Source organism: Microcaecilia unicolor, chromosome 2 (genome assembly GCF_901765095.1).
Source record: "Microcaecilia unicolor chromosome 2, aMicUni1.1, whole genome shotgun sequence".
Taxonomy (NCBI): domain Eukaryota; kingdom Metazoa; phylum Chordata; class Amphibia; order Gymnophiona; family Siphonopidae; genus Microcaecilia; species Microcaecilia unicolor.
Window position 1 is genome coordinate 231013855 of NC_044032.1, and position 21268 is coordinate 231035122.

Sequence of the window (21268 nt, forward strand, 5' to 3'; positions counted from 1 at the left end):
GCTTCAGACACAGCAACAGTGCCTCGGGCAGACTGGTTTGATCACTAGTACTTCAGCTGAGCGCTCAATGATGGATGGATAGGATGTGTGAACATGATTTTGTGACTTTAAGTAGGTGGCCTGATTGTCAGAAGGGCTGAACAGCTGTGCATCTTGTAATATGTCCTTCTAGTATTACTGCATTTCAGGCATAATAGCTAGAGATCCCTCTCCTCATCTGTTATTTGGATGTTCTGGATAATGGAGTTTTAAAGCTGTCCTTGTGGAGTACAGAGAAAGGAAGGGAAGGGTCCTCCTCAACGTGTGATCCTGAGAATAAGACAAGGAAGGCAAAAGAGATGGAATATTTTTCTTTGCAAAAACGTGAATATTGCCCGATTATTGTACTGCATGGTCTAGTTGTGACAGTTTATTCCAGCATGCAAGGCAAAACAGAAAAGCAAATCCCAGCAGATCAACCAAGTCAAAAGGAGAGCAGAGGACAAGAATGCTGAGTGATGATCCATTATGTATTTACACTCAACTTGCCAACATTCAATAAACACACTAGTTGGAATGCACCCCAAAATAATGCAGCACGCCAACATTACGAAACACAAACAAATCCAAGAAAAAGATCCCCTACATTCCAGTTATCTTTTAAACACTGAGCTGCTCCAGGCCACGGGTGGCCTGGTAGTTCTATTTTAACTGTTTTCAAGGATGGGAAAGCAAATCCAAAAACAGACAAGCCCTGGAGCCCCTATCCCAAGACTCAACTACACCATACCTCTTTGTGGTATAAGTTAATTTGATTTAAAAATTATATAAATGACACAGTAATAGTTGTGTGGTACTGGGAGACAGGAAGGGTATACAATTTACAAATTTCTTTGTGTTCCATTGTTTATTGCAGTTACAGCCAGGCAGTTCTCACCATGTTTTTTTAGTAAGCCTTTACAGTGAATAAGCAAATCATTGTCTATGTGGAGATTTCCTTTGCAATGAACTGTTCCTGGGAAGCTGAAGTTAGGGGGTTAGTAAACAAGGATCAAAGACCCCTGTTTTAATTGCACTGCTGGACAGAAAAGCTCCAACTGTAAACAAATGAAAATGACCAGCCACACCCTCTCAGATAACACTAGCAGTCTGTTTCATGTCCCGGTCAGTGTGCTTGGACCCTGCTCTTGTCAGTTGCTTTTCTGATTAGCAAGGGCTACACTGGGGCAGAGCAGAGGAAGTGGCAGGCAGTTACCTCAGAGCTGGACATGACATAGCAATTGTGTGGGCACCCTGCATTACAATCTGCTAGATGTGTACACATTTCCAACTACTGTGAAAATGTGGGCATGCAAGCTATAAAATAATACCAGTTATGCAACTAACTTAGGGGCCCTTTTAAAAAGCAGTGGTAGTGCCAACAACCGGGTAGCACGCACCAAATCTACTACTACTACTACTACTTAGCATTTCTATAGCGCTGCCAGGGTTACGCAGCGCTGTACAAGTTTAAACATGGGGAAGGACAGTCCCTGCTCAAGAGAGCTTACAATCTAAAGGTAATTGCCAGGGTAGCATGGGCACCCGGCGGTAATTCCGAAGTTGGCGCGTGCTGGTTCCCGCGGTAGAAAATAATTTTCTATTTTCTACCACGGAGGGGGGGGGGGGGGGGGGGGAGGAGGGGAATCCCAGCTGTAATCAGCAGCGTGACCACATTGGCGCACATTGCAGGATTACATGTGAGCCTTTACCGCCAGGTCAACGGATGACGGTAAGGGCTCAGACCTTAAACAGGCGAATGCTACTTATTTTAGTGCATGCCCATTTCCCGGCCAATTGAAAAATGTTCTTTTCCTAAGCCGCGGTAAAAAATGGCCCAGCGCACGCCAAAAACATGCGCCCACACTACCGCAGGCCACGTTTTCCGCTGCTTAGTAAAAGGACTCCTTAATTGTTAAATTTGGTGTCAGCTGGTATTAAGTACCAATAGTAGCCCTTAAGTGGCATTAATTGGTGCTCATTGGCACTAATTTGTAGTTAAGCCTGTAACTGCGCATAGGAACTATTCTATAAACAAACCCCCCAATATTCAGCCGGCGTTGGGTTGTGTGGTAACTGCCCGACATTTGCAGTCAGACCAGATATTCAATACTGGGTTGTAACCAGCAACTGGCATTGAATATCTGTTTTTATTTTTCACCGCAGCAACTTAACAGGTTAAGTCGATATTCAGCACTAACAGGTTACGTTCTTAGCGGTTAAAAATAGGCCTATTTTAACCACTAAACATAACCGGTTTGGCGCTGAACATCCATGCCTAACCGGCTATATTATGTGATAAAGCCATTAGCGGCTAGCCCCTAACCACAAATATTCAGTGGCGATAGCCAGTTATCTCCCGCTGAATGTCTGCAGTTAGGTGCTGAAACAGGAGTGGTTAAACTTGAAGTAAGCATCCACGGGAGAGATGGCATTAGTGGCTGAAGTGCAGCTGCTAATCTAAATGCTGCTTGTTCAGCACAGGCATGGCTCAGGCAAGAGACATCTTCGGCTTGGCATCCCCATCAGCAAAGGTAACATATTATTGTGGCAGTGACAAGAAGAGGGAGGAGGAAGGAATATCAGGGCCCTCTCAGTCTACCTTTGGGAACCTCCAAAAATGGACTTCTGGTGCGCCTCTGATATATAATTCCAACCTGTGATTTTGTGTCATATATCCATCAATATTGCTAGTTACCCTGATAGAAATAATCTTCATGCAATTCATATACTATCATTTCAAACTCTTATGCAAATAACATACTACATCATGCCTGTGAAAGATGAAAATGGCTGGCAACAAAATTAAGCCTTTTAAAATCCCTACTAATTATCAAATATATTTCAAAATGAAATTATAAAACTACTATTTTCAAAACAACCACTTAAAAAGACAAACAACTTATCTCATTCGGAAGAATATATATATATATATATATATATATATATATATATATATTCTCATACCAAAGGAATCTTTAGAACATTAGACAACCGCCAAAATTAACCACTAACAAATTCTAAATCAAAAATCTGTACATTTATGACCTTGTTTAAATGCTGCTCACTCAAAAACAGGAAGTGTATATTAAACCTATGAACCAATATGAGTGTATCATATTTAAAACAGAACTACTCTGCATAAAAAACATATATTCAATTACTCATCTCACCATTAAAAACAATTAAATATAAAAAATGAGTACCTTTAGCGTTCAGAAACTACGTGCTGCGATCACTTTCGCTTTCAACAGTGTTCAAGTATAAAACTAAAAACTGTGCCTGTGTATCTCTATTCAAATAGACATTATGGCACCAATAAAAATTAAAGTGTGCGCATGTGTACTTGCATAAAATGTTTTGGTTTTAATGTTATAATACATTTTTTGGTTAGAATATTTTTTGTATGTTTTTACACACCCCTGAAGCAGGCAATACATGATAAAACACAGCTGTGCCGGGCCTGTTCTTCTTATTAAAGATTATATTTGAATGAATCTTCTGATCATTTTGCCTCTTCATTTGATGGTTACTGCTGTTTATTTGCCATTGGTATTTTCTTGGAGATCTTTCTCTTGTTGCTTCTTTTTAGATTACAACTAACCTTGAGAAGCAGGTTTATAGGGCCTATGCAAATACTACAGAGCTAAGCCATTTATTGCCTTAAACACAAAGCAAAGTATCTTAAACTCACAACTAATAGAAACTGGCAGTCAAAGAAGCTCCCAAAGAGAGATGGAGTATTATGGTCTGATAATTTAAGCCCCATCAATAAATGAGCTGCATTGTTTTGTATGCACTGGGTATTTTGTATATTTTGTACACTTTAAGGCCCATTTTAGATAGAACATAAGAAAATATGAAGAGCCATAATGGGTCAAACCAATGACCCATCTAGCCCAGCATCCTGCTTCCAACAGTGGCCAATCTAGGACACAAGTACCTGGCAGAAATCCAGTTAGTAGCAACATTCCATGATACCAATCCTGGGGCAAGTAGTTGCTTCCCCATGTTCAACTTAATAGCAGGGCAAGTAGTTGCTTTCCCTATGTCCAACTCAATAACAGACTATGGACTTTTCCTCCAGGAAGTTGTCCAAACTTTTAAAAACCAGATACACTAACTCCCGTTACCACATTCTCCGGCAGAAAGTTCCAGAGCTCAACTATTCTTTGAGTGAAAAAATATTTTCTCTTATTTATTTTAAAAGTATATTTTCATGTAATTTTATTGAGTTTACCCTGGTCTTTGTACTTTTTTAAAGAGTGAAAATTCAATTCACTTCTACCCATTCTACACCACTCAAGATTTTATAGACCTCAATCATACCCCACTCAGCAGTCTTTTTTCCAAGCTGAAGAACCCTAATCTCTTTAGCCTTTCCTCATATGGAAGGAGATCCATCCCCTTTATCATTTTGGTTGCTCTTCTTTGTACCTTTTCTAATTCTGCTATATCTTTTGGAGATACGGCAACCAGAATTGAATGCAATACTTCTAGCACTATGGAACGACACAGAGGCATTATAATATTCTTGGTCTTGTTTTGCATCCCTTTCCTAATTATTCCTAGCATCGTGTTTGCTTTTTTGGCAGCCGCCGCACACTTGACAGAAGATTTCAGCGTATTTTCTACAATGATACCTAAATCTTTTTCTTGAATGCTGACTCCTAAGGTGGACTCTAGCATCAGGTAACTATGATTTTGAATATTCTTCCCAATGTGCATCACCTTGCATTTGTCCACATTAAATTTCATCTGCCATTTGGATGCCCAGTCTTCTGGTTTCCTAAGGTCTTCCTGCAATTTTTCTCAATCTGCATTTGTTTTGACAACTCTGAATAGTTTTGTGTCATCTGCAAATTTAATCACCTTACTCATCGTTCCGTTTTCCAGATCATTTATAAATATGTTAAATAGCATCGGTCCCCGTACAGATCCCTGCAACACTCCACTAGTCACCCTCCTCCATTGAGAAAAATGGCCATTTAACCCTACCCTCTGTTTTCTGTTCAATAACCAATTCATAGGAAGGACATTGCCTCTTATCAGACGACTTTTTAATATTCTCAGGAGTCTCTCATGAGGAACTTTGTCAAAAGTTTTCTGAAAATTTAGATACAGTACATCAACGGCGTGAGCTGTGGGCTAAAAGGCTGCGGCTCCTGCAGGACTCGTGGTAAACGCTCTGCCAAAAAGGAATATTGAGAATATTTTGTCTCAATTACCTCTTTAACATATAGCGCAACCCCCTCCAATTTGATCCACTCTATCTTTGTGATATAATTTGTACCCTGATAACAGTGTCCCATTGATTTTCCTCCTTCCACCAGGTCTCTGAGATGCCTATTACACCTACCTCTTCATTTAGTGCTATGTACTCCAATTCTCCCATCTTATTTTTTATGCTTCTAGCATTTGTATATAGACACTTCAAGTAGTGTTTTTTCCTAGCTTCTACAAGCTGCTTTGAAGTTAACGGGGATAATTTGCATCCTTTACTCTGTTCTCCCATTAAACACTCCTGGTTTTCTTTTACCATTATTGAAACCTCTCTATTGGGATTCCCTAAAGATCCTGTTTCAGTAGTATCCTTCAAGGATACTCTACAATGAACCATGTCCTCCTGGGCAACTGTCAGATTCCCCCCATTTTAGTTTAAAAGCTGCTCTGTCTCCTTTTTAAATGTTAGCGCCAGCAGCCTGGTGTTAAGGTGGACTTCATCCTTTCAGAACAGGCTGAGGATGTCAAAGTTGGGATGTGCACAGTTCCAGTGTAGTTTTTATAAGGTTTATTTATTTTATTTAGATTTTGCTCACACCTTTTTCAGTAGTAGCTCAAGTTGAGTTACATTCAGGTACACTGGATATTTCTCTGTCCCAGGAGGGCTCACAATCAAAGTTTGTACCTGAGACAATGGAGGGTTAAGTGACTTGCCCAAGATCACAAGGAGCAGCAGCGGGGAATCGAATTAATTGCATTAACTGACATGATTAATGTGTTAATTGTCTCTGCTATTAAAATTTTTAATTGTACTAGGTCAGTGCAAACTGGTAAGCATCTCATGCTGTATGTCCAACCTCCCCCCCCCCCCCCCCCCCACCCAGTGGTCCAGCATCTCTCTCTCTTCCTTCCCCTCTGGCTATTTTCCAAACTGGCTGTGGGCAGCATTTGCAAAGCAATGCAAGCAGGCTTCTTCCATCAGCCCCAAGAGCCTTACTACAGCCGTCCTGCCTCCTCAGATGCAACTTTCTGTTTCCATGAGGGCGGAATGCGGTTGTAGGAAGGCTCTTAGGGCTGGCAAAGGAAGACTGCTTGCATTGCAGGCACTGCCTGCAACCCAGAAAGGTAATACAATTAACTTGATTCATTTTTTTATTGCAAGATGGAATAATAGTGAGATTAATTTCGATTTTAATTGACTATCAGCCCTAGTTTTTTTTGTTATAAAATGATCTCTCAACATAAAGCCCTGAAATACAGGTAGAAGTCCATCTATATTTGCCACCATGTACAGCAGGAGCAGCTAGTTTACAAAGATGCATGTTGGGAAAATATGGCTCAGATCCAGCATCTTACATATATGTGTTAGTGCTTATATGTGGAAGTGGCGATTCTGCAACTTACATGTATAGGCTCTCCATTATGAAGCTGCTACTATAACGTGGGTTCATTTCGGAGGTGGTTAAAAACTGCATGGGATTAGGGAAGGCGACTTCCTTAATCCCTTCAGTGAAGGATCACTTTTGTTAAACCTCACATGCCGTTGAGCAGCTATAAAAGCCAACATGCAACATTATCCCACACGCATAAATTCCCTTTGTAAAATGTCCAAATGTGACCGAGGCCACATGTTCTGGTGGGGATGGATGTCATCAAGCACTGGCCAGTGTCATTGCTTCATATGGGAAGATATTTTTCATCCCTCTTTTGACCCAAAGCAGCCATGCTAAAAGAAATTAGCAAAGACTACTGTCAAAAGGAGAGTTAATAGGAGAAGCAAGATTTGAACCCTAGCTTCCCTACTCTAATCACAAGGCTACTCCTTCATTCCTAGAGAGGCAATTATCAATTATTCTCTGGGCTTCAATTCTGTAAAACCAGAAGGTACACAAAAACTTTCAGAAAGGAGCAATTTGGTTACATCTCTGCCATATTGTACTATGTAGGATACAGCATCAACTTGTGTTTTTAGGATGAATTCCAGTAATGATGAGAGAGGAAGAGGAGCAACCAAAAGGAGGAAGGGGATTGCCAACTCTTCCCAGGAAGACTGAGCTTAGTCTTTCAAGCCAGCAAATGAAACTATACCCTATACAGTCCGCTCTGTCAAGAAACCAATATAAATAAATGTCTTTACTCTCAGAGAACAGTGGACATCTATTCCATAATTAATTTGGTGCTCATTGGAATCCATCCTGTTTGGAGAAAATTTGAAAAGGAAGGTTTTAAGATCTCTGAGTAAGTCCTGTTGGGTGAAACAGGTGCTTCTCTTACTTCAATTTGTAGGCCTAAACTTTCTATTAATGTGTTAAAATGGTTAAATTTGAATTAATTTACAATATCTAAGAAATAAACTGAGACTACTACACATTTTGTGAGAACAATTTCAAATCTGGATATACAGAGATTTATTTTTAAAACAGTACTAATTCTTTGATCTCCAGAGTGAAAGAAAATGGTACCTTATAGACCATTCAATTTGAGGCATAAGCTTTTGAGGAGAATTTTAGTCCACTTCATCATACTCTGGTCCTCAAAAGCTCATGCCTCAATAAATTAGTCTAAACGGTGTAACCTGCCTCTGTCAATTTTGTTACATCAGACTTACACAACTACTCCTTTTAAAGTTATTATCAAATTGAGAAAAACAGCCTATCTCCAAATCCTTGGGTATATTGCTTAAAGGAAGTTCTCTGGGCCCCACCTGCACAATCCCTGGCGTAGAAGCAGCGAGGGTAGGTATGGGCCAGAAGTCAAACTGCGCTACTTTTGTGACTTGCACTGCACTGCTCAAGCTGACCTCTCTCCAACACTACAGGATGGGTGGGACAAATTTCCTTCAATTAAGTCAATGGCAACAGCCCTTTAGAAAAGCTCTCAGTGTGCTGAACTGAATGGATTTTCCCTCCTCAAACACAGAGGAGGATATAAATACTTTGCCACAAGTGCTCCATTCTATGGAGGAGACTTTACAGTGACAATGAGAGCATTAGCTCATTCTTGAACAATAGAGGCCTTTTTCACAGGCCAGAAGAAGGGTCCTGCTGCTAAATTCCAACAGGGGAATCCTTCACAGGCAGAAGCCTTTCCTAGCACACAACTAACCCATTTACAAGACTAAATTAATGCCCACAAACCCTGGGAATAGCTAACACTATATGTACAGCTTGATCTGGTCACACAAATGCTCGCTGCCTCAGACATGCAAAGAATTTGTCTTCAAACCCTAATCAGGTGGATTTCCATCTGGTTTGAGTCCGATGGACTAGGTGGATTTTCCCCTAAAATCTACCAGAATATCTGTCACATATTTCCATATAGATCTGTGGAAATTCCAAGTGGATCTGCTGCTCCAGTGAAATCTACTTCATCTTTTCTGAGTACCCAAAGTTTATGTTTATTAACATTTGCTATACCACTTTTACTAACTCGCAGATCAAAGGTTTACAATCTAAAAAAATCAGACAGCAAACATGCAGGAAAAAAGAAAGAAAGAAAAAGAACTACAATTGTTGATAGGAAAGGAAAAACACACAGTAAAGTTGGTTTCTGAAGATAATCAGCATATGTCCTTTTCACTAAAAGTGCTCAACCACCCCACCGATTTTCCACAGATCCATAGAGCTGCATGGTAGACTTTTTAAAATTCTGATTGGACTGCAGTGACCCTGTATGTGCACCTTTGCTAACAAGTTGATTTTGAGACCCAACCTCTTTTCCCTTGCATGGAAACAAATACATAGAAAATACAATTATGCAATAAGACAGACCAAAAGGTCCTACTACAAAACCAAAATAGGACCAGATTACAAAGACCTGAAGAAACTATTTCAACTCGTAAATAAGCTACTAGACACCACTCCAATCACCACAACCAACATAGACATCCCATCCGCAGACAAACTTGCTATTTTAACGAAAAAATAATAAAATTACGCAATACACTTCCTCAGCACAACACCGACATCGAAAACTTCATCAACGACCTGGACCTAACCCCTGGTGGATACCCAGCTGACCATATCTGGTCAATATTTACCCTCCTCACCACTGAGACAGTTACACAAGCAACTCATAGGTTCACCAACACCCACTGCAAACTGGATACTTGTCCCAGCCATCTACTCAAATCCGCCCTCGACCGCTTCATAGCAGATCTCACATCCCACTTAAACTTCATGCTACAAGAAGGTCTCTTCCCCAGGAATATGGAAACATCCTACTCACCCCAATTCCAAAAGATTCCAAGAAAAACACAAACGATCTCACCAACTACAGCCCAGTTGCTTCTCAATACTACACGAATCACAATCAGGATTCTGCCCCCACCATAGTACTGAAACTGTCCTAGTCACTCTCCTGGCCAAATTCAAACAGGAAATAGCTACAGGCAAAAGCATACTTCTCCTCCAATTCGACATGTCGAGCGCATTCGACATGGTAAACCACAACATACTACTATGACTCCTTGACCACTTTGGGATTTGTGGAAACATAATTAATTGGATAAAAGGTTTTCTAACCACCAGAACATACCAAGTAAAATCAAACTCAAACATATCACCACCATGGAAAGCAGCCTGCGGAGTACCTCAAGGATCACCGTTATCACCAATACTCTTATCCAATCAAGGCCTCAACCTGCTCATCTATGCAGACGATGTCACAATCTACATTCCCTTCAGACATGATCTGACAGAAATAACCAATGAAATCAAGACAGGCCTGAACATCATGGACTCCTGGGCAAATTCATTCCAATTGAAACTGAACACTGAAAACACACTGCCTCATCCTCTCATCTCAACACAATAAACACAAACCCACAACCATAAACACCCCAGAACACACCCTCCCCTATCTCACACAGCCTAAAAATACTCGGCGTCACAATCGACCGCAACCTTACTCTTGAGAGCCAAGTAAACTCCATAACAAAGAAAATGTTCTACTTAATGTGGAAACAAACGCGTAAAACCGTTCTTCCTGAGGGAACTATTTAGAAACCTAGTACAATCAATGGTTCTAAGCCATGCAGATTACTGCAACGGAATCTATGCGGGATGTAAAGAACAACTCACAAAGAAACTCCAGACCACCCAAAACACAGCAGCTAGGCTGATATTTGGTAAAACGTGATTCAAAAGTGCCAAACCCCTCCGAGAAAAGCTGCACTGGCTCCCAATCAAACAACGGATCATCTTCAAAATCTGCGCCCTTGTCCACAAATTCATCTACAGCATTGTTCCAGGATATATGATAGCCCTCATAGACCTACCACCCAGAAACAGTACCGGATCATCACGAACATACTTAAACCTCCATTACCCAACTTGCAAAGGACTCAAATACAAAACAACCTATGCATCCAGCTTCTCCTATATAAGCGCACAACTATGGAAAGCACTCCCAAAAGGACCTTTTTATAATGTTTTCAGTTGCATGCTGTCCGTTATTATTTATTTGTCTTTTTTGGTCATCTCTGCTGTTTGCTTTGTTAGGACAAACGACAGCTTCATGAGTCACACCAAAAGTGCGGGTGAATGCTTCTATAGCTTCACGAATCAGACCAAAAACGGTGGGTAAATGCTTGTAGCGCTTATTCTTTACTTTTCTATAGTGATTAGCTTATGTAGCAGTAAGTTTTAACACCACGTGCGTCAAACTCCATAGGTTCTGCCATAGATTATTCCGTTCACTTAGTATGTCTCAGAGTCATCACTGCCGTCTTGCTCTTTCATCACTATACACTCTTCTGGTCACTATTTCTACAACTGGAATAATTCGCAATCAATTCTTTGATTTGGGTTGCACTATTATCTTTCCGTTTCATTTTTCTGACTACCTCTTCAAATGCAGGTTCAGTCACTTAAAGTATAATGAGCTCTACTTTATCTTTGGCACTTCACTTTGGAACAAACAGTTCCACTGATTTCAAATTAACACCTTTGTGTACCATTATTTCAAATTAACACTCATGTATCTATCTTCATTTTTTTAGTTTGTTCTTAGATGTCTTCTTAGATATATTTTTATGCACCATTTGTTTTTCACATTAATACTACGTTTTTTGAAACATAATCACTGTTTCTTTTCTATATTTCTGCTCAGGTTAATTTCTACATTGCTTTTCTCTCTATTGATGAGGTTTACCTCCATATCATTCTATACATATAAGATGAGGTATTTCATTAGTTTTTACTCACTTAATTTTCATCTTGCTTTCTGCTCTCTATTATGCTTCGGGTACACACTTCATGATTTATAGCTGCACTCTTTTCTCCATTTTGTATGTTTACAGATGTGCACAAGATCATTTTAGTTAAATTACAATTGCATAGGTTAGTTATGCTCTATTCATAACTTATGTACATGTATTTTATCACTTGCCTTTTTTTCTCCTGTCACTAGCTGTTATATTACTACAAATGTATCTGTATGATTTTATGTTTTGCATTGTACCTTTATTTATATTCATGTATTCTGGTTTATATAGTTGTGACCTCTGAGGAAGGCAAACTGCCGAAACACAGACCGTGTTGGGTCTGGATCATGTATGTGACTTTTAGTGGAGAATAAACTTTATTGAAGATATTGGACTTCTGGCAGTTTCTTGGAACTCGCTTCCACTTTTCTGGCAACTACAAAATATCAGTTCTAACTTAGCAAGGCCAAAAAAAGCATATTGGGGAAGTGAACAAATCAACAGAATTCTTTTGTTTTCTAGGAGTAAGGGGAGCAGAGTATTGCACCTTCTCTTCAGACCTTCCTCATTTAAAGCTGAAGTACTAACTTGATTTTTCACATTGATTTGTACACTTCTGAGCTCTGTACAGTGATGTAGCCACGGATGGACCGGGATGGGCAGGGGCCAACATACTTGGGCTCTGATCCACCCAGCAGTAGTGCACCTTTGCTGTGGCTGTCAGGGATCCCCAAGCCCCACCAGCTGAGCCTAGTGGTTAGGGTGGTGGACTTTGGTCCTGGGGAACTGAGTTCGATTCCCGGCACAGGCAGCTCCTTGTGACTCTGGGCAAGTCACTTAACCCTCTATTGCCTGCTGCGTTGAGCCTGCCATGAGTGGGAAAGTGCGGGGTACAAATAAAAAAAAAAAAACTCCCAGTATCTCTCTCTTACTTCCTCTGTCCCCTGATCATGTTCTAGTATCTCCTATAGAAGTGATTTTCAACCTTTGCCATCCCATGGCACACTTACAAGGCAAGAAAATTGTAAAGGCACACCACTGGAATCTAACCCATACCCACCCATCATGGTAAAGATCCAGTCCATCCCCACCCAACCTCGCAAGTAATCTCCTCCATCCCCACCCATATCTGTAACCATCATAACTAGTTATTTCATTTAATTATGCCATTGAAATACATTACAGCATCAATATATCTCCTACTGGGAAACTGGAACAAGATGGACTATTGAAGATTCCTACAGAGACACCACATGCCGCAGAATCCTTCACCTCAGTTGCACCTGATACAAAATAGGGAACCGCAAAAAACATGTAGACAAGAACTGAAAGCAGAGATACCGGACTCTGCATGTTGTGCAACCAGACATATAGAAAGAAAAGCATGTCTTCCTGTACAGTGCAAAATAAAGCCGAAAAATGTAAATTCTCAACACTGACATAATTCAATCACTACACTGAAAATAAATCATTTTTCCTACCTTTGTAGTCTACTGATTTTATAATTCCAATCATCTTGTTCCCAATCTTTGGTTCTGTTTTCCTCTGTCTGTGCTCTTAACTCTGTTTCCAGGGCCTCCTTTCCATTTACTATTTCTTTTCTCGCCTCCTGTCCTATGTATGTTTGGACTGATCTTTCAAGTTCAGCTTTCTTCAATTTCTCAGCCTCCTTCTCAAATCTATCTTGTTTTCCCTCTCTTCCCTTCACATGCAGCATGTCTTCCCTGTTCCCTTTATGTTCAGCTCGTCTCCCCTCCTCCTTTCCCTTCATGTGTAGCATGTCTCCCCTCCTCCTTTCCCTTCATGTGTAGCATGTTTCTCCTCCTCCTTTCCCTTCATGTGTAGCATGTCTCCCTCCTCCTCTTCCCTTCATGTGTAGCATGTCTCCCCTCCTCCTTTCCCTTCATGTGTAGCATGCCTCCCCTCCTCATTTCCCTTCATGTGTAGCATGCCTCCTCTCCTACTTTCCCTTCATGTGTAGCATGTTTCTCCTCCTCCTTTCCCTTCATGTGTAGCATGTCTCCCCTCCTCCTCTTCCCTTCATGTGTAGCATGTCTCCCCTCCTCCTTTCCCTTCATGTGTAGCATGCCTCCCCTCCTCATTTCCCTTCATGTGTAGCATGCCTCCTCTCCTACTTTCCCTTCATGTGTAGCATGTCTCCTCTCCTACTTTCCCTTCATGTGTAGCCTGTCTCTCCTCTTCCCTTCCCTGTATGTTCAGTTTATCTCCCCTCTTCCATTCTGGGCCACGTAGAGACAAAGTTGGGCCCGGGACAAACAATCTTAAGGGCTCCGCCCCCGCCATACCATCAGTCAAAAGTAAAGTCATTGGTGGCAGGAAGCAGTTGAGAAAAACTGCTCTGCCAGCTACGGGCCCTACTTCCTACGTGTCCCGCCTCCTGTGAACTGCCTGTTTCTGAATAGGCGGGACATAGCAGAAAGAAGGATCTGTGGCCAGCAAAACAGTCTCTCTTGATCGCTGCTGCCTGCCAGCCAAAGACAGGGAAATAAAGGACCAGGGGGTTGGGAGTGAAAGATGCTGGATCTGACTGAGCAAGGCTGGCTGCAGCATCACTGAAAAAAAGTGTTTTTTCTATGGCTGGCACCAGGCCCTCTTTGAAGGCCAAGCCTGGGGAATTTTGCCCCCACCCCTCCCTTTCAGTGGCTCTGCTTCCCTTTATGTGTAGCATGTCTTCCCTTCCCTACTTGTTAGGAGTTCTCAACCCAGTCCTCTGGACACACCTAGCCAGTCAGGTTTTCATGATATCCACAATGAATATGCATGAGATAAATTTGCATGCACTGCTTCCATTGTATGAAAATTTATCTCATGTATATTCATTGTGGATATCATGAAAACCAGACTGGCCTAGTGTGTCCCGAGGACTGGGTTGAGAACACCTGCTATATATGCAACATTTCACTCATTTTCCTCTGTGGTACTGTCTGTCCTCCTCCCCATCCCGTTCCCTCTCGTGGGCCCAATATCTTTTCCTATCTTCCTCCTCCCACCTGCCTCTCTCCTCTTACCGCCGCGATTCTATAAACTTTGCAGTTGCCGGCAGCTTTTAGAACAGGCCTTCCTCTGGCTGTCCGGAGGCTTTCCTTCTGCTGCGTCCCTCCCACGCGGCAAAAGAAAGTCACATCAGAAGGAAGGACCCTGGGGTTGGCCAGAGGAAGGACTGATCTAATAGCTGCTGGCAACCGCAAAGTTTGTAGAATTGCGGTGGAGAGGAAAGAGACCTGAGGTGTGGGAGAAGGAAGATAGTGAGGCGAATCCAGACCTGAGGGGGAAGTGCACTGATTCTGTTTGGGGTGACAAGGTAATTTCTTGGGGTGGCACTTGCCATCCTGTAGCGATGCCTATGACACTGGTTGAAAAATGATATCCTACAGTCTCTCACCCCCTGGTGTACCTTATAAAAGCTCTCTTCACCTTTAGAGGTCAGACGCTGCTCATGCCTACCCCAGCGTCTTCCTCTGACACGATCCCCCCTATGCAGAAACAGGAAATTGCTTCAGAGGGCAGGATCTGGGGCTGGCATGGCTGACATATGTGAATTGTTGTTCTGTGTGCTGTGCCTCTAGAACTGATGTTTTAAAACATATACCGGCTGGAATGTATGAGAGATAGGAAGAGACCGGATCACCAGTGGGGACAGGGGGAGGGCAAGGGCAAGATGCCAGTTTGTGAGTTAAGGAGTGGAAAAGAGAGGGAGCGATGTTAGACTGCAGGCAGAGGGATAGAGAAAATATTATGCCCACCCACTTTGGGCTCGGGCCCACCCAAAAATTTGGCAATCTCTCTACTTCACTGGCTCTGTAGCATTGCTTTTGGTTTTTTTTTATCTTACTCTTAAATCTCCTATCTAAACTAATATATTCCATTTTTGTACTTCTCTAAAATTAACATTTAGGCATTTTTTTCAGGCAACTGCAAACACTTTCTAATATTTCTCCTTTCACAAGTTCAAGTGACAGTTACCCATGCTACATTTATACCGTGTGTGTATCAGTGGTGTCTGAAAAGGAACAGCAAGGCAGTGCACTCACTAACTTACATTTATAATGGCTGGAGTAGGAGGAGCTTTTGTAAATTTTAAGAGCTCTTACTTCCCCAAGAATGAAGGAAAATTAGAATGAAAAACTGTAATGATTTTGTTTAATTAAATCATTTTATACCCTGGATGAGGCTATTTACGTATGATTTGGGTTAAATGTACCCTTGTGCTGCAATGCTTCAGATGTGATATTTCCAAGCCTTACCTGGCGCAGTTCTGTAGCACACAGTTCTGGTAGGCAGTGCAGGAGCAGTCTTGCTGCTGGGACTTTGTGGGTTCTGTAGGCTCTGTCTCTGCCTCTTCAGTTCTTCCTCCCTCTGCTGGGCTGCTCTGATCTCTTCTTCAATCATGGACAATGTCCGTTGTTTCTTTGACCTCAGCTTAAAGGGCCCCACCATGACCTCAGATTCTTGTGCGGCCAGAACGGAAGCAGTGCTTCTCAGCTCAGCTGCCTCGGAATACTTGCTGAAATAACTACCCTCGGGTCTGTTTTCCTCTACGGTAACTTGGTAGCTTGCATAAGGTACTGGAGAGAGCTGCAGGTTTTTCTCTTCCCTGAGTTCAAAACCCTGGTCTGATGAAGTCTTTGGTATCACTATCACATCCTTTTTTTCTTGTACTGGAGAAGAAACCTGAGGTGGTTCAAACATTGTGGTTTGGTTCTCAGAGCAAAGTGATAGCAGTGTGCCCATTTTCTCTTCTTCTCGTAGCAGGCACTCTTGAGTCTCTGGACTTTCTTGCTCAGTTGAGCCCTCTTGTTCCATGGGGCTCACTTGCTCATCAGAGTGTTTTAGTCTTGCAAAACCAGTTTTTTCTGCTTGCTCTGCTATGGCTTGCTGAATTGCATTCTGAACTAAAAGACCAGCCTGGTATTCGAGTTGATCACTGATTAACAGGGACTCTGGAAATGTGGAAGACGGCGAGTGTAAGCCAGGACTGCTATACGATTTAGAAACCCTCTCTAGGCTCCATTCTGAAGGATTGTCAGTAAGGGGAGTTTGTGGCTGAGAAAAATCTCCAAATGAATTCTCTTGGAGGGCATTAATGGTTTCATTTGACGCACCACTATCACTGATATTGTCCATGCTGAAGTCATTGGAAAGGGTTTCCAAGACTGTTGTATCCTGAGATCTCATAGATAGCTCATCCAAGCCAGAATCCAGCTCTTCTGGAGGTGAAGAAATACCGACATTCCTTGAAAAATGATCTGAAATATCACTGTCATACTCCTTTATCTCTGTAAACACTGCTCTTGCACTCATAAATTCTTCCTCATCAGTCCATGACTTGACAGGTTGTTGAATTTTTGAGTTATCACCCTCTGAATATTCCCCTACTGGTTCTGTGGGAGCAGTTTGAGTTCCTATGTGCTGAACCTCAGAAACACAGGGGACATTTTGAATAACTTGATTATCCTTTGCTTGTCCCATTTGTTTATTTAGAAAAGGTGGCCTCAAAGTTAATGGCTTGTCAGCTGGGGATACACCTAATGATTTGTAGAAAGGCTTTACAGAAAACAGTTTGGGTGTGATGGATCTTTTTTGTGCAATCTGATGGTTAGGCTGGCTTGTATTTTCCATAACCAAAAACTGTTTTCTAGCAGCTGAAAAATCAATTTGCTCTGTGACAATATCTTCCTTATTTATACTGACTGGTTCCAGTGGTACAGAAGAAACAGATTTCTGTTTTGGTGATGGTGGCAACACACCCGGTTGCTGTTGCCTTTGCTTTCGCTCTATGTACTTCTTGTGAGATTCTAGATGCTCTTCATCTAACTGCTCCTCAAGTGTCTTCTCTTGGGGTGGATTCCACCACTTTGCCGCAATGTTGGGATTCTTTTTCACAGCTTGGCTTTTGATAAGCTCTTTTCTTTCCTTTTCCAGTTCTATGACTTCTTCAGATGGCCTCATTTTCCTAATTCTGATCTTCTCTTTCTCATCCTCCTCATCAAACAGCTTAGATGGCTTCTTATCTTCATGGAAAGCTCGGAGCTCAAACTTAGCCTCTTTCTTAATGGTGGTTAAGGTTATTTCTCCATCTTTGGAGGACCTCCTTGAACTGTTTGATGAGCTCGGACTCGTAGGATATTTTAAGCTGTCAGAAGTTTCTTCTTTGAGTGAGGTGTGAGAATGGCCATTGGGTTTGAACTCCTCCTCCAACATACTGGGCTCATTCTGGTCAAAAATAGGAGGCTGTTTTGAATCAAGTACGATGACTTCTTTTTCAGTGAGCGCAGCATCAACTATAGCATTAACAGATTGGCCAGAACCATCCACAATCACAGAACCTGGCTCAGGCGATGAGGTCCCATTGAAAGTGTTGTCTGTGGATGAATCACAGTAGTTTGCTTCTAGCACCTCATCAAGATATCTGATCTCTTTAGCCACATCATTGTCCAGGGATTCATGCCTGTCTGTGAGCCCATTGTGACTGGCAACTGGGGAAAAGAAATAATTTTTACTCTCTAGAGGGCTGGTTGATGTTACCAAGATGATGTCTTTGTGTTCTGAGACTGGAGCTTCGATTTCCATAGTTCCTTGGTTTGCAGAGAGTACGGAGGCAGGATCCTGGATACTGGCACTATTTCGATCTCTATCCTTTTTCAACTTACTGTCATCCTTAGAGATTCCAGGTGATTTCTGAAATAAAAGAAAAACACATGATGATATATGGGTATCATGGATTTTCTTTCATGGAATAGGCCACACACATACAAACTTATACATGGCATTTGGAAAGCAAGTGCTGAAGAAAAACCCCTTCAGAAGTTCTACATGATACTGAAACAAAGACAAATCTCTGATTTTCAGCTAAGACATGCATAATACGTTGTATTAGACCTGGTTCTCTATTCAAAAAACATTTCAGTACTTAACTTGTCAAAATCTGACATCTCAAAAGAGAACAACTTCTCCTAAAGCTGTCCAAGGTTACCACTAAAATTACAGTCTTGTCACTCACATTTCAGCATAATGACCCTTAAAAGTTAACCCTGATAAAAGGTGGTGAAAGTTTGCAAGCTATTTCTTTGTTGTCAGTTACCATGTATTTGCTGTGACAACAAGTGATTTATCACATACGCTATTAATGCAGGATGTCATCATAACTTAGATCCTCAAACAAAGGGTGAAAGACGGGAAGCATGTGTGTGATTTTGTGTGTCCTGGCAGAAATCAGTGGCCAGGAGACTGAAATCCAGGTGAAAAAGCAACTGGAAGATGACTGTCATAAACTCTGCATTTAAAAATCAGATTTAGGTGCTACTGCTACTATTCTGTTTACCAGATGACTTAAAATTAAAAAGTGCTTTGGGGTTTTTGCAACTGATAACAAGATAAAAGGGCTTGATATTCAGCTGGTGGTGATCAGCATTCTACTGACTGCTGCTGGTGTTATCCCTGGAAATTCAATGCTAGGCCATGTCCAGGCTCTGGCACTGAATTTCCAGGTGTAAGGAGCTGGCGAAAACATAGCTGATTAAATGCGATTTTTGTCAATTAACCAGCTAGGGCAAACCGCATGAAGACAGCACTAACTTTTATGTGGTTAGTTACCTTGGTTGGTTAAGTGCCAAATATCAGCATTTACCTAGCCAAGTGCTGACTCTGTCCCCAGAACAACCCCAAAATAGCCAGTTTTGCGTTGGGTGCTAACCGGACATTTTCAACGGCAATAACTGGTTAAGGACTGCTGAATATAATCAGTTAGTGCCGTTTCTGGCTGGTTAAATTGCTTTGAACATTGACTTCAAAGTTGTGGTTTGTTTCACATATTTCACTTAAAACATATTCCCAATATCTTTATTTTTTTTTCGGCAGTTTACGCACAACCTTTTGCATTTTAAGGAATAAAAGGTAATTCATCAAGCAGTGCTATGGCTTTAATGCACATAAAAGGAATTAGTGTACACTAACTCCTTCTATACCTGCGGGCTTTTAGCATTTAGTGCACGCTAGAGAATGACATGGGGACGGGGAACCGCAGTAACCGCGAGGATGGGGACGGGGACAGAGCCCACAGGGACGGGGACAAACTTTGTTCCCGTGTCATTTTCTACTTTGAAGCCTGTTAATGAACTGGACTGTTATTTATGTTTAAGTGATGCCTACAAAGACATTTTGATTTTTTGGAAAAACAAGCAAACATACTGGCCACAACTAGAAAAATTTGCATGGGAGATCCTGTACATCCTGCTACCAGCACATCTTCTAAGAAGACAACTTCTATTCCAGGAAGGACTGTGGAAGACAGGAGAGCTAGATTGAATCCTGAGATTGATGATTTCTTATTTATCCACAGATTTAAAAAAACATAACAGTGCTTTATAGGGCATATTTTTCCCCTCTAGGGCACATAGAACGGGTTGTATTTTATACCCCTGGACATTTTAACAGTGTGAATTAGGATTCCTTGGTGTAGTAGAAATCGTCTATTGTTGGGGTTGGAAGGGTAGAGGGGGGTGGTGGGAAGGAGGGTTATTATAGCTGCTCATTGTTATTATTGTTCTCTATTTGTAATTTATACACAACAGTTGCACAGCATATTGTTCCTTTTTATATTTTAATCAAAAGATTTAAATATAAAATCATGTGTTCGAGGCTTCTGCAGATGAGGACAGAGCCCATGGGGATGGGGCGGGGACAGAACCTGCAGGGGCGGGGCTGGAGACAGGGCCTGCGGGGATGGAGACAGAACCTGCGGGGATGGGGTGGGGACGGAGACAGAACCCACAGGGACGGGGCGGGGACGGAGACAAACTTTGTCCCGTGTGATTCTCTAGTGCACGCTAATTCCCTTAACGTGCGCTATGGTGCATTAAGTCCATACCACTGCTTGATGAATTCCCCCCTCAATCTGTAATCAAAGTTAAGCCTCATTTTTGCTTTTAACTATGTCCATAGCAGAATAAATAAATCTGAGGCTGCCAGTGGCAGCATTCATCCTGCCCTGGAAGGAGTAACCCTTTTCTGTTTCGTCTGCTGCCAATATTTGGAGCAGCCAGAAACAGAGAAACAGATGTTAGCAGATAAGAAATGCCTGGTCCACTAAGCCTGTCCATTTATGCTTGAAACAAGACTGCTAAATGTTGTCACACGGCTTAAGAGATAATAAACAGAAGTGAAAAAAGCCTTAAATACAGGTCAAACTACTACCAAATAGCAAGTGGCTCTCATTAGAGGTCATCCTTCTTCTGTATTTAACATTCTTCCTACATTCCTTTAAAAATAACACCTTCCCTCCAAACAATAAATACAAAAAAATAAACAATGTCTGGTTTATAACCCATATTGGAAAGGGTGAATTCAAGAAAGCAGTGCTTCAGAGCACACCCTCCTCAGGCAGAAGAGGCTGAGACACATCTGGGCCCTGTGGCTAGAACTCTGGGGAGGAGCGAGGATCAGAACACCACAGTTTTACCCTTGTTGCTTCCTAAAAGATAGCAAGATAGGTATCACCAAAAGGAGACTAGCTACGAGTACACCTGTTCACCACTTCTCCAATGAGAAGGCCTGGTTTCTGTGAACAAGGAGGAAACAGACTGCAGCATATGGACTGGTAACCACCAAGGTGAGGGCTGTGGTGTAAACAGCTCTCTTGGGATGTGGGCAAGCACTTTCTGGCCTTCTGCAAACATGTAGGTGATATGTTTGGTGATGCATTCGATGAACCATTCTGGTGGATGTTTCATCATGAAAGAAATGCCAGATGTGTGATACCCATAGGTGATCAGTGGCTCAGCTGCTTGGGGAGGCTAACGTGGA

General features: G+C 41.8%; 1 protein-coding gene across 2 annotated transcripts in view; it reads right to left on the minus strand.

Annotated features, from left to right (window-relative positions):
* Positions 1 to 21268, minus strand: part of PALM2AKAP2 (PALM2 and AKAP2 fusion) — a 571059-nt gene that overhangs the window by 42885 nt on the left and 506906 nt on the right. For both annotated transcript variants that reach the window (XM_030193777.1, XM_030193776.1), the window contains one exon: positions 15712 to 18145. In XM_030193777.1, the coding sequence (XP_030049637.1) occupies positions 15712 to 18145 (2434 nt within the window). The remainder of the gene's footprint in view (positions 1 to 15711; positions 18146 to 21268) is intronic.